At 44.2% G+C, this 14,293-nt stretch overlaps 1 protein-coding gene across 3 annotated transcripts in view; it reads left to right on the forward strand.

The window, feature by feature from the left end:
- Positions 1-14,293, forward strand: part of CFAP77 (cilia and flagella associated protein 77) — a 103,883-nt gene that overhangs the window by 81,529 nt on the left and 8,061 nt on the right. For 2 of the 3 annotated variants that reach the window (XM_074974017.1, XM_074974015.1), the window contains exons 4-5: positions 3,776-3,878; positions 7,254-7,355. In XM_074974017.1, coding sequence (XP_074830118.1) covers positions 3,776-3,878; positions 7,254-7,355 — 205 coding nt within the window. The remainder of the gene's footprint in view (positions 1-3,775; positions 3,879-7,253; positions 7,356-14,293) is intronic. The other variant, XM_074974016.1, reaches the window with a different exon arrangement.

Below are 14,293 nucleotides of genomic sequence, written 5' to 3' on the forward strand. Positions count from 1 at the left end.
TTTCTTGCTGTTAATGCCACCTAGCAGTTGGCCTGGAAGAGAGCATTCCTATTGTAGTAGTGGCAACTAAGGCTATGCTACAGATGTAAGCAGAGCAGGGTGTCTGGTGGCTACATATTGTAATAGGCTGCTGCGGCTGCAATGGAAGAATTCCTCATCAGAAGGATGTACTAAAAATAGTAAAATCGAGATCCCTTCACTTACTCATCATTTAGCATTTTTAGTTTAACATTTGCTGCTGGAAATACCATCATGGAGTCGTAGAACTGGAAGGGACCTCAAGAGGGCATCTAGTCCAGTCCCCTGCACTCAAGGCAGGACTAAGATTACCTAGACCATCCCTGACAGGTGTTTGTCTAACCTGCTCTTAAAAACAAAACAAACAAACAAAAACCTCCAATCATGGAGATTCCACAACCTCCCTGGGCAATTTATTCCAGTCCTTAACCACCCTGACAGTTCGGAAGTTTTTCCTAATGTCCATCCTAAACCATCCTTACTGCAATTTAAGCCCATTGCTTCTTGTCCTATCCTCAGAGGTTAAATAAAATTTTTCTCCCTCCTCCTTGTAACCACCTTGTAAACTGTTGTGTCCCCTCTCAGTCTTCTCTTCTCCAGACTAAACAAACCCAATTTTTTCAATCTTCCCTCATCGATCTTGTTTTCTAGACCTTAATCATTTTTTATGCTTTTCGCTGGACTCTCTCCAATCAGTCCACATCTTTCCTGAAATGTGGCACCCAGAACTGGACACAATACTCCAGTTGAAGTCTAATCAGCACAGAATAGAGCGGAAGAATTACCTCTCGTGTCTTGCTTATAACACTCCTGCTAATGCGTCCCAGAATGATTGCTTTTTTTTGCAACAGCATTACACTGTTGACTCATATTTAGCTTGTGATCCACTATGACCCCCAGATCCCTTTCTGCGGTACTCCTTCCTAGGCAGTCGTTTCCCATTTTGTATGTGTACAACTGATTGTTCCTTGTTAAGTGAAGTACTTTGCGTTTGTCATTGAATTTCATCCTGTTTATTTCAGACCATTTCTCCATCATGAAACTCACCCTGAGGAAACGAACTGTATTCACAGTAAGGATGTTTTCTGCTTCCTTGCTATTGCTCCATCTTTCACATTGGCTGGTGAAATTAAACCTGCCCTGCCTCCTTGGACCAAAGTCACAAAGAAGGAAGGGTGCACACACACAGTTCCGATTCTCACAGCTTGCCACTCTGGCTACTATCAGCTCAATTCATTTAGCCAGGATACTAGCTGAGAAGCAGCTGCCTTTTTACTCTCTTTATTCTTCTGTTCCTCGAGGCTTAGCTAAGCCATGTGCTGAGCATGTTACCTCTGGCATCGTACATGCCCTGTACATGCCTCCTGGCAGGAGCATTTCACTATTGTATCCGTTCACACACAGCTAGTGTAGTGGAGCCTGTTGGGAAGCCACATCGAAAACACTGTATTTAGTGTGATATTAAAGTCAGACTTTTACTATTAAGACTCCATCCCTCCCCCCCAAAAAAATAAAAAAAATGAAAAAAGGGTTCTCCCAGTTCTTTGCCAACTTTAAGAACTTTATTTTAAGAGGCAGGATGTGTTTGGTGCACATGGAGAAGACATTGGACTGGGACCCAGGAGATCTGGACTTAGTTGCCAGCTCTCCTACAGACTCCGTATGTGACCTTGAACAAGTCTGTTTAATCTCTGTGCCTCAGTTCCTCCTTGGTTAAATTGGGATAATAATCCTTCCCTGCTCCCACATTTTATCTGAACTATTAAGGTGTTTGGGGAAGGGCCTACCTTTTATTTATGTCTGTACAGGGCCTAGCACAATGAGGCCGTGATTTCAGTTAGGGCCTATAGTCAGTAGTTCTACAAATTAAAATTTTGTATGAGCTTCAGAGCAGAGCCCTGCAACCCAACCCAGACCCAACAGGACCCAATTACAAGTGTCGGGTTCAGGTCAGCTCTTCTCCTCCTGCCCATAGGGTTGGTGCCAGGGCAGCTTCCTACCTTTCTCCTGCCAGCCAGCACCATCTTGCTGTTGCAATGCAAAGTGAGTGTGCCAAGGAGTCACAGCACCTCTCACTTCACAACACACACAGCCCAGGCGGGGGCAAGAGCAGGCAGGAGCAGAGCATGGAGCCACCACTAGGCCAACCCCATGGGCCAGAGGTGGCAGATGCACTGACTTAAGTTGAGGGGAAAGAGTCGGGGTCAAGTCAGAAAACAATTTGACTCTTTTGGGCTTGGCTCATGTGGTCTTGGATCCAATTTAGGTCTGGGTCGGGCTTAAACTTAGGCCTGAGTACACCTACCACTTCAGACATCATCACTTGTAATGATCACTAAACTGCCATGTCAGGGATACCATAATCTCTCTCTTTTGTTTTAATTGTATTTCCTTCCCGGATATAGTTGTTGTTGTTTTGTATGAAGTGTGGGGAAGGAGGTAAAAAAAAGAATAAAAAAACAAAAACAAAGCAAAACAAAAATTTGAAGAGCACCTACCATGCTAGGAATCAGGGTGTGAAATGCAAGGCCTGCGACTGGATTCATGTTGGGGGCAGGGGTAGCTTTGCCATCATTAGAAATTTTAAAATCAAGATTGGACGTTTTTCTAAAAGATCTGAGCTAGTTCAAAGAGGAATTAAATCCGTGGCCTCTGTTATACCTCAGGTCAGGCCAGATGACCACCGTGGTCCCTTCTGGCCTTGGAATCTGTGAATCTTTGTGCAGCTTGTGTGATGAGTTCTGGCTCCTCCGTATACTGATTGCAGGGATCGAGGTCAGTGAACGATGAGACTGGGGGACCTTGGCCTGAATGTCTATTTTCTTCGTCAGTGAGGAGGAGGTTGTTGGTTTTGCTTTTCAAGACCTTCCTCTCTGAGCACAAATGGATCATTTTTCTGATGGAACATTTCAACTCTCGTTTAAGTTGCTTAATGGGCAAGGTGTTTATCAGCATCTTCCCTTTGTCCCGCTACAGCTGGAAGCCCCTCCCAGGCCCAGTCTGACAGGCCTTCAGTTCGGCCCTGCTGTTGTCTGGTTCAGCTTCTTTGGCACATGGGAGCTCTGATGGACTTCAGAGCCTCTCGTCACACCACCTCACTCTTTGTGCCCCCTTGTTAATTCAGAGGCAACTACCACTCAGATGGGTGGGGAACGTACTGACAAAGGCAGGACTTCTGGAGGCCTGTCAGGGCCAGAATCACAGCTCAAAGCTCTCGGATATTGATGTGAAGGCTCAGCACAGCCTTTTATCATTTTTCCCTGAGCTACTTGGTTCCCAAAATGGATGCCCCAAGTCCAGAAGGCTAGAATGTGCTGTCTCTAAGTCTTAGCTGGGTCCCAGACTGAGTTGTCAGGCAAGGTGCTGCTGTGATCCTTCCACCATACTAGAGACCTTTATTGCTGGAGATCAAAGCTGTCCCAATATTGTGCAGAAAGGCACATTTGGTGATCGGAGTGTGGTGAATGCACTAGGGAAGCTTACACTATATATTGCGTGGTTATCTTGAGCAAATACTATACATGGGGTGTTTAGTGCTGTGTGAGCGTACATGATACGGTTTCTTTCTGCAGCAGGGCCCTCTCATCAAAACAGATTTTCGTGTTTCCAGCAGAGATGATATAGCCATAACATTCTCACCAGTCGCATTTGCCATCCTCTGCAGACATAAATCAAAGTCTTTTTTTAGAGGGACCAAATGGGTGTACCCGTGGGGTGCTTTGGCCCATTGTGATTTTATCTTCTGAATGTTTTTTAGGCCTTCCACTCCCTTCTTCGACCTTCTCCAGCACAGGTACAAGGAGGTGTGGATGGAGCAACAGAGGGCAGTAGCAAAGGCCCAGCAAGTGGAAAAAAAAAAGGTAACAGCACTTTGGATGTAGTATCCCTCACTTCCTGTCCTAAACTTGTGTAGCTTTGCTGACCACTGTTAAGCCACTGCTTTGTTCCTCTCCAGAGTTGGAAACATTTCAGTAGTGGGTGGAGGGCGCAGGGGTTTTATACTCTCACTCCCTAAGAGTGTAGTGTTAGAGGGACATGCCTCAGCCCCTAGCGGCTCAAAAAGGTTCCATGGTTGGGCCAGGACTCTTCCTACAGAGCCACTTCATGTAGGCAATGCATTTGGAGAACAAGAGCTGCTGGTAAGCAAGGTGTCCCTACATCCCCTTTTTATTTTTATAAATACCTGTGGAATTTTTCAGGGCAAAAGGCAATGCCCTAAATGTCAGTTGCTCTAAGATCAGTGATAAGTTTAGAGATGGAGCTTTGGTTCCCTGGCTGCTAATAGCACCATCAAAACAAAGCAAAAAGATCTAAAGTACTGCATTTTCTGTAGCAAAGCATTTTCCCTCTGCAGAAATGTCCGTATTTCTCTTTTTTCCTTTCCATTAAAGTCAGCTTGGCTTCAGCTAGCAGGTATCTAGAGCATTGTTCTATGTCAGCATACACCACCATAGCTATATAGTGCAAATCTCAAGATTCGTACAACTGAGTATATGTTTTAGGGACGGGGGGAAGATTTTTAGAGGTATTTAGGCACTGAAAGAGGCAGATAGATGCTTAATGGGATTTTCAAAATCCCCTTGGCACCTAACCCTGAATGACTCAATAGGAATTAGGTTTCAGAGTAGCAGCCGTGTTAATCTGTATCCGCAAAAAGAACAAGAGTACTTGTGGCACCTTAGAGACTAACAAATTTATTAGAGCATAAGCTTTCGTGGGCTACAGCCCACTTCATCGGATGCATAGAATGGAACATATAGTAAGATATAGATATAGATATAGATACACACATACAGATAAGTTGGAAGTTACCATACAAACTGTGAGAGGCTAATTAGTTAAGATGAGCTATTATCAGCAGGAGAAAAAAAAAATTTTAGTGATAATCAAGATGGCCCATTTAGGCAGTTGACAAGAAGGTGTGAGGATACTTAACTTAAGGAGATAGATTCAATATGGGTAATGACCCAGCCATTCCCAGTCTCTATTCAAACCCAAGGTAATGGTATCTAGTTTGCATATTAATTCAAGCTCAGCAGTTTCTCGTTGGAATCTGTTTTTGAAGCTTTTCTGTTGCAAAATTGCCACCCTTAAATCTTTTACTGAGTGGCCAGAGAGGCTGAAGTGTTCTCCTACCGGTTTTTGAATGTTATGATTCCTGATGTCAGATTTGTGTCCATTTATTCTTTTGCGTAGAGACTGTCCGGTTTGGCCAATGTACATGGCAGAGGGGCATTGCTGGCACATGATGGCATATATCACATTGGTAGATGTGCAGGTGAACGAGCCCCTGATGGCGTGGCTAATGTGATTAGATCCTATGATGGTGTCACTTGAATAAATATGTGGACAGAGTTGGCATTGGGCCATCTTGATTATCACTACAAAAGTTTTTTTTTTCTCCTGCTGATAATAGCTCATCTTAACTAATTAGCCTCTCACAGTTTGTATGCTAACTTCCAACTTATCTGTATGTGTATATATCTTACTATATGTTCCATTCTATGCATCCAATGAAGTGAGCTGTAGCCCATGAAAGCTTATGCTCTAATAAATTTGTTAGTCTCTAAGGTGCCACAAGTCCTCCTGTTCTTTTTTCAATAGGAATTAGGAATCTAACCTACCTAGGCAGTTTTGAAAACCCTACTATGCACCAATCTGCATCTTTAGGTGCCTAAATACCATTTAAAATCAGGTCCAAGGTTCCCACTGTGATTGAAAATCCTCATATCAATTAAGGTGAATGGGCTTGATTGTCCTTAACAGTAAGGCCTCTTTTCCGCTGCTGCAGTGGGAAGCGGCCTTTTTGTTGATGACAATTGGGCCCAAAGTCTTCTGACATTCCGGAGTCCTCCAAGGAATTTTATCTTTACCCTGGGAGTCCCAGTGAAAGATCTCAGAACAATGTCACCCCCAGAGATGGACTCTCTGCAAGTTACTTGGCACCAGTGACCATCCTAACATACATTCCAACATGTGTTAAAATTAGTAAAGGCATCAGCCCTGATCTAGGCATTGCTTGTCTATCTCCAGCAGGCAGAGTGGTAGTCCGAGTGTGAAACACAGCACCATTATATGCAGCAATTGTAATAACATTTAAAAGCAGCCAATGACTGGTTTATTAGTTAATGGCTCAAGGAAGAGTTGAGTTAATATGGTAATGACCAATTTCAGTGGTATTATTGCCATTACAAAGTATGTTTTATAGTTGAAGTGCAAGAATACAATGTTTTTAATTAGCAGCTAGTTTACAGCTGCACTGTCTGGAATGTTGGAAAATACATTGCTACCTGATCTATTAATGACTGATTTTTTTTTTAATCTTAGAGAGAGACTATTGTGTTTCCCTCCATTTTATCAAGAGTTCCTGAAATCTGCAGGCGTCTCCCATTGAATTAAGGAATGCAAACCTAAATACTAGACTGCACTTAGGTGATACAGAATCCCGGGTTTCACCATATAGCCAAAAAAGTTCACAAAATCTGTAGCACTATGTGTGTCTATCAGGTGCTACAAGCTAAGCGTGGTCATGCTAGCATAGTACTTGAATGGCCAACAGTCAAGAAATCCACACCTTGCAGGATGGACTCTTCTCCTGGGTCAGTATTGAACCACTGCTCGAGCATGGAGAATAGGGCTCTGTGCTGGTCCCTTTGGGATGGAGTATAAAATCGAGGTCCTGATCACTTTTGGTCACTAAGAATCCCATAACCATTTTTGCAAGAGTAGGCCCATTAACCTTTCTGCCCTGCTCAGATCAGAACTACCTCATCTGCTTATCTAAAATCCCTCTGCAATTCAGTTAAATGTGGATAATTTTCTTCTCTCTCTTCAGAACAGCTGCCCTGTTTCACTCCAGAGGTGGCTGCACCATAGTGATGAGGAAAACAATGCTTCTGCATGGTTTTATCAGCTTATTACATTTGTTGAACATTGAGGTTTTCCTGAGCAAAATGTTCTCTGCATAAATGCCAGCTAGAGTTAAAAGTTAATATGAGAGGAAAACCAAGACCAATTAAATAGGAGTATCCCCTTTACCCAAAGGCTGCCTCTTAAGACCATCGATCCAAAAATGATTTATCAAGAAATGTCTTTAATTCACACAATTATAATTCTGTCGGGATGAGGTCTAAATTGCCACTGCATATTGGAGATCATCTGATCCATGAAGGCATCTCTTCACTGGAGAAGGCTTGTTCCTAGGTGGTTATTTCCCACATCTTATTTGCCTTTAGTTGCAGAAAAATAAAGTCTATGAAACTCGGACCACGCTTCTCAGAAAACCACCACAGCCTGTGAAATTGGATTCCCTTTGGCACATGCCCCACTTTCAGAAGGTATGATTGGGCACCTGCACAGATACATGTGTACCCCATTTAACACTATACAACAGTGTGCTTGGTATTATTGTACAAAGCAAACAATGAAGACAGCCCTTGCCCTGATGAGCTTGCAATCTAAAGCCCCAGTTTTGCAAACACTTACACATATTTAATTTTAAGCATGTGAATTGCCCCATTGACTTCAGTTGTACCACTCACAGGGTTGAAGTTAAGAATGTGCGTGTTTGCAGCATAGGGGCCTAGAAGACAGGTACGGAGGAAATAGGAACCTCCAAGTCACTCCCTCCTTCAGGCTATTTGTTTGCCAAATTCTTGTGAACACTTTCAGCAGCTTTGCCAGATTAGAAACGCATCTTTTTATGCCTCACTCTTAATACAAGCCAGATCTTTTATTCTTCGTTAATAACTGAACCTCAAACATACCCCTGAAATGAGCAAGCAATACTGTTCAGAAAACAGGCATTTACAAAGCGTGCCATCTTGTTGCTTAGCTCTATAAATAATTCATACCACGACGGGTTAATTTGGTTGAAGAAGTATTGTTACCCTGAGAATTACAGGTTTCCAGAAACGTCTGCACTCTTGGTATTCCTCTAAACTGTCTGATTGACAATAGTCTCCTTGAGATTGAATGAAGGGTCTGCTGAGGTTTATAGAACCACATGACACTTACCTAATTTGATCCAGGTAAGAGACAAGGTTAAGGTTTCATGTCCTAGCATGGGATCTAAGCACCTCGCTGTATTAATCTCTGCCCCCCGTTGCACTCTTGGGTGCTTTTTTGAATTCTGGGATGTTTGTTTGTGGTGTAAATTACAGAGAAACTGCAAGTACAGAGCCAGGGGGCATTTTACAAAGAAAACGAAGAAGGGAGCTAGGCTGAAGGGGAAAACAACTGAAAGCCTGAGAATCCAAAACCTGTGGGGAGTTTACATGGCCACATCTGGTATTGATAGATACTATTATAAAAAACCCCTTAGCATTGGCCAACATTTCCGGGGGGGGGGGGGTTAGTTTTTGCCTCTACGTTGATTTAAACTGCAGTTTAAACAACGAAGAGGATTCGTGGCTTCCTGAAGCTAATCTACTTGAACAAGTTGCAGAGTTTCGACCAGGAAATATGTTTTGCACCACCTTGATGTATGCCTCTTACGTCCTGCCTAAGTCTGTCCTATTAGCATATGTCAGTAATCATTTATCCCAGCTGCCTGTCAGCTTGGAGCTGCTACTGCAGCTAATGTCAGGGAAAGAACATGACCGATCGCTGTTAAACAGATTGTGTAAGTCACACAAGATACTGGGGCATGCCTTTGCTTTATAGCTCCTTTCACCCTAGACCTTTCCATCACTATTCATTTTTCAGTCTCTCTCTGTTTTTCTTTTTCACTCTCCCCCTTTTGTTTTGTCCGTGAGAGTAGTTGAGTTTTTATATATTGCCCACACAGGCAGTCTCATGCACTCTCTTTTCCAAGCTCTTCTCTATCTGCTCTTCCCTTGGTCTGCTGGGACTGTTCCATCTGTGGGATCCAGGCCTTAGCCAGTTTTCTGTAGAGGCCCATCGATTCCATAATCCTTCTATTTCTTACTACATTAATCTGGAAAGCGTTGCTTCTCCCCAGCTGCAGATATGATTTGCTATCAGTCCATATGAGAACTTAGATTGGGAAAGGCAATGCTCAACAGGGCTTCAGAGCAGGGTTCCCATAAAGGGAAATTAAATATTTCCATTGTGCGGCCATGAAACTATTTGCCGAGTTAATACAGCAATAATAATAAAACAAAGGAGATGCATGGTCCTATGGCTGACAGTTCCATGGCCATGTACCTCTACTCAACGGTTTCCAATCCCTGGCCTTAATACATATCTCCCACTTATAACTTCATATGAGGGGTGGTGAAACAGTTCTATTAAAATACTAACTGATCCAACTGTTGAACCACACTGAACCCAAGCGTTTGTTGAGGTTTCAAGAAGTTGGATGAACTTCAGTTGTGCCCGCTGCATTTATTTAATTCCAGCCAGAACAAGAAGGAGCAATACCAGAATCATACAAGAAAGCCTATTCTCCTGATATTTCAGAGCAGGGCAGAATCAGGAGGTATAATCCAACCTTTTGTGCATGGTGCAAGGTATCTTTTTACACAAGCACTTTCTTGGTTGTGGTTAAGTGGCTGCAGTCTTAGTGAAAACTGAATACGATGGCACGGGGAGGGGAGCAGATAGTGCTGTCCACTGCAGGCAGTTTAACATGACGCTACCTTTAATCTATATAATATGTCCCGATGCTTTGGTGATAGGGTTAAAAAAAAATCAATGAGTTAATAAACAATATAAATCTCAAGAGTCTGTTCTCGTTAGATTTCCAACCCATAAGAGGTCAGGAGAAGCTTCTCATAAGGCTTAAACGGCATCTGGACTGGATCCTATCAGTTAGTGCAAGAAAGTCTATGCACTCAGAACTATTTATAGACCAGTTTAAAGTCTAACAGCTCCCCTAGACCAGCCCCCTTCTCCCAGGCTTCCTACTTCTCTCAAGAAACCCTCTCCCAAGCACCATCTCCTGCAATCTTCGTCACTGCTCCTTAGCCAGCCCACCCTGGTCTCGCCATGCCCCACTCCTGTGCACTTTCAGAATTCTGCCTCCGGAGCAGAAGCCAGCCCTGTATGGTTCCTAAGGTCCAGCAGAGCAGGGAGGTGCTCCAGCAGAGATGAGGAGCTCCACAAATCAGACAGCCCACAGCTGGATTTTAACTATAATGGCTCTCCAACTCCACCCTCTGTTCTTGGGGGCCTCTGCATTACCCAGGGGAAACTCAAAAGAACCCCCTACACCTCCTGGCCACTGCTACATTTCCCCCAAGGAAGGAGGAGCATTTAAAGCCAGTTTTTGGCAGCTGTCTAGAGCGTATGAGTAAGGCGTATTCTTCTCAGCCACACTAGCCCAGAGAATGGCAAGGAGGGAGGGTGACGGCAGTGCAGCAGATGGTTCTCGGCCTTGGAGCGTAATGTTTTGGTCTAATGTGCCCCATAACACACAGGGCACTTAATATACTGTCTTGCGTTATTTAGCTGTGGAGGGTAATTGGGGATTCAGGAGAAGGGTTGCTATGATACAAGACTGGAAGCCAGGAGATCCTGGTTCCACTCCAGGTCTGCCACAGACTTGCCGAGAAACTTCGGCAAATTCTATGCTTCAGTTTCCCCATCTGTAAAATGGGGACAATAAAGCTTTCTCATCTCAGTGAGGGGAGTGGGGTGGAAGGGTTGTATAGTTCAACTGATATTTGCAAAATGTTTTGAGACCCTCCTCTGGAAGGCACCCTGAATGGACACCGATATTGTGTTAATACTTTGCTCTCACATAGAGTTTGACAAGCATTAATCAAGCCTCAGCACTGCTAGGAGGTGGATATCATAGGTGCCGACTTTGTTCACACCAGTGGGTGCTCGACTCCCCCCTGCCCCACCCCCATTCCAACCCTTTCCCCAAAGTCTCTGTCCCAACTCCGCCCCCTCCCTGCCCCTATTCCGACTCCTTCCCCGGCCCCGCCGCTTCCCTGCCTCCTCCCCTGAGCACACCACATTCCCGCTCCTCCCCCCTCCGTCCTGGAGCTTGCTATGCCGCCAAACAGCTGTTTGGCAGTGGCAAGCGCTGGGAGATAGGCGGAGAAGCAGAGACGTGGCGCGCTCAGTGGAGGAGGCAGAGGCGGAGCAGAGGTGAGGTGGGGCAGGAGGTTGGAGTTTGGCTGCCAGTGGGTGCAGAGCACCCACTAATTTTTCCCCATGGGTGCTCCAGCCCCGGAGCACCCACGGAGTCGGTGCCTATGGTGGATATTATTCCTGCGGCAAAGCTGGGACAGGGAAGAGAAGGAGATTCAACAGCGGCAGTGAGAGAGCAAGTGGTGTGAAGCTTCCTCTCTCTTAATGATCAGACTTTGTCCTTGCACATCATCTTTCAGGTGCCCTACAAACATTATTCTTTTAAGTTTATGAAAAGGAGAGGAAAATTTCTCATACACTTTGCTCTGGTCATTTGCAGAGAGGGGCAGAAATTGGGCGCACAGATCTTCAACAGCCCTTAGACTGGAGTCAACACCGAATCCACCGAGGACTTTCACCTGACCTCAAACTAGTGCCTGGTGGGAGGGAGGAGGAGGAGGAGGAGGAAATGAAGGAGCTTTGCTCTTTTCCACTAATTGCCTCTGTCCATTCTCCACAGCTCCACGGTTCCGTGACATTACATAGTCATTCAGTCACTAAAGTATAGACAAATTGACTATATTGTCGTTTGGATTTAGGTTTCAGCCCCACTGCTTTAGAATAATGGCACATGCTATTCAGCTAACCATTTGATTTACAAGCTTTCATGCACTGTACAGTTTGTTCTTACTTAACAGCTCTTTGTGGAAGACTAACCCTGATTCCTGTCTCCTGGGGCCCCCAGCTTGGCAGGCACTGCCCAGCTCGCTGATATAACAGGATAGTGGGGAACCAGTGACACACCAAGGTGCAGTTCATTAGTGAAAGTTGCTGATTTGTGGTATTTTTACAAGACACAACAGGCAGTTGCTCTAGGCTTAACCCCTTGTTTATCCCAACAGGAAGCCTCTACCCACCCACCCAAAGAAGGGAAAGGACACTTTTCCGTTGATTTGTTTTAGTTTTGTTTCAGTTCCTGGGTTCCAGTTTTGCTAATGCAGCTCTCGTGTGTCCAAGAAATTCTCTGTGGCCCATTTTATTTCTCCTTGCTAAAACTTAGTCTTGAGGGGACCACACTCTAGCAAGTGCAGGGACAGTGACAATCCTGCACAGTGAAAAACAAACTTGTGTGTGATTAGATACAACTACGTACATACGCTGCAGAATGCATGGGAATTCCAGCTATGTACACCCCAGAGAAATGCACCTTGCGCCCTTTAGACAATCTGTCCTTTCTAGACATGGGACTAAATACACAAGAGATTGTAAACAGTGGCCAGCCACTCAGAAGGGGCATGTGCATAAATACGTAGACCACCTCCCTTACTCATTGGTAGCGTATGTTATGCTCCACTTAAATGCTGAGCATACAGGATGTGCAGAATGAGTTCTTCTGTAACTTATCAGAGGAGCTGGGACTGGGGGCGATGCAAGCTGTTTCACTGGCTAGAACACATATATGCCCATAACCACCCAGAATTTGGCCATAAACTTGTTTTGCCTTTAAATCAACCAAATTCCCATTATTTTATAAGGATGTTTTTCCTTGTAGGCCTGAAGGTCAGGATTCCAGCAATGCCCTTTTCACAAAACACTCCGTGTAGCAGCCAGGTAATTAAATTTATAAGAAGGAAATTTGGGACCCAAATTTCGCTGTATGAAATCCCAGATCCAAACATTCCCAAGCTTTAAAGACGTTTGGCACCAGTCCACCCTTTGCAGTGCTAACTAACTGCAAGTCAAAGCAAACAGAACCAAACAGTTCTTGTGTGTCCCCTAAATACAAACCAACCTTGTGCTCCCACATTAGGGGCACAGAGTGACATCTCTGCATTTATGCTGTAGGGGGGCTGCTATAAGCCTTTTTTATTTTTTGAATACCTTGCTGCTATATGGAATGGTTTGAAAAAGAAGAGGTCATGAAAATCTTGAGCTTCAGAAGAAGAAAAGAGGTTAAGGTAATTTTGGGGACCTAAATAAGCTGGACTCACCTCCTTGAATATTACCATGTGAGTTGATGAATCATGCTGTCATAATCTGACAGTGGTTGCCTATAACCTCACCTTGCTAATAGGCAAGGATACTGTTGGAAAGAATTGTGTTTTGCTGTTATGCACTGGATATAAGGAAGGTGGAAGTGGCTTTCTAGAAAGAAGACACAGGATGTAGGCTGAGCAGTCCTGGGGGAGGAACCCTGGAGCAGCCAGAACTGGGGAGAAGGATTTGGCTTGGGTTTTTGTGTTTCATTTTGAGTTTCTTTTGAAACTAAAACCAAACCCTATGAGAGGGATAAATTTGGACCCACAGCAATCTAATCAGTGACAACTCCAAAAATGACTAGCTCTCTGCAATGCACTGGGCCAGCTTGGCTTCTGACCTCATATCTCAATCACGGATGTATCTGACCCTTTATCTGTTTAAGGGTCACGATTTGCCTGTTTTGGTTTAACCAGAATTTAGTCCTAGGTGTCAATTCTGATTCTGGCAGGAAGCTGCTGTTGAAATATAGCATTTGTACAGCACCAAACACAGCGAGAGCCAGTCCTGGTTGGGGCCTTTTGGGTCTACTCAAACCTAAATGTTTAATACTAATAATAAGCTAGCATGTCAGTAAGCCAAAATTGGACAGTCTGGACTAGCTTCTAGTCTCAGTTGTACTGGTATAAATCCAGAATGGCTGCCAACTTGGGAGGAGTTACTCCAGATTGCACTGATATAAAAGAGAAGAATTGGCCCGTCAGAATAAATATACCTACACACTGTCATTGACACGCATTAGTGTCTCTTTACTCATTAGAGGTTTAAACTCACATAGGAATGCAGGCTCGCTTTTCAGGGAAAATATTCTTGTTTACTTGGGCACAAAAGAAAAAGAAAAGAGAAATCCCACAACAACTTTGGACAAAACATTTGTCAACAGACACTGCTTTCCCAAACAGATAAAATAAGCTGCACTCAATACGCTATATGAATAAGCGATAAGCAATTGACAAGCAAGTGTTAGGATACCTTGGCAAAAGACTTAATTTGCAACCTAGCACAAAATCAAAGACACTGTCAACGGCTGAGCGGCTCTCCTTGAATATGCCTTGCATTACCTGAGAAAGCACTGTCAGGTAAATTTCCAGTGAAAGTAATTAAGGAATCCCCACCGTATAAATGTTGCAGCAAAATTCTGGGCTCCAGAATTTGATTCTCACCAGGGATCGGATATCTGCTCACAGCCTGATCC

This window comes from Natator depressus, chromosome 16 (genome assembly GCF_965152275.1).
Source record: "Natator depressus isolate rNatDep1 chromosome 16, rNatDep2.hap1, whole genome shotgun sequence".
In the NCBI taxonomy this organism is placed as follows: Eukaryota; Metazoa; Chordata; order Testudines; family Cheloniidae; genus Natator; species Natator depressus.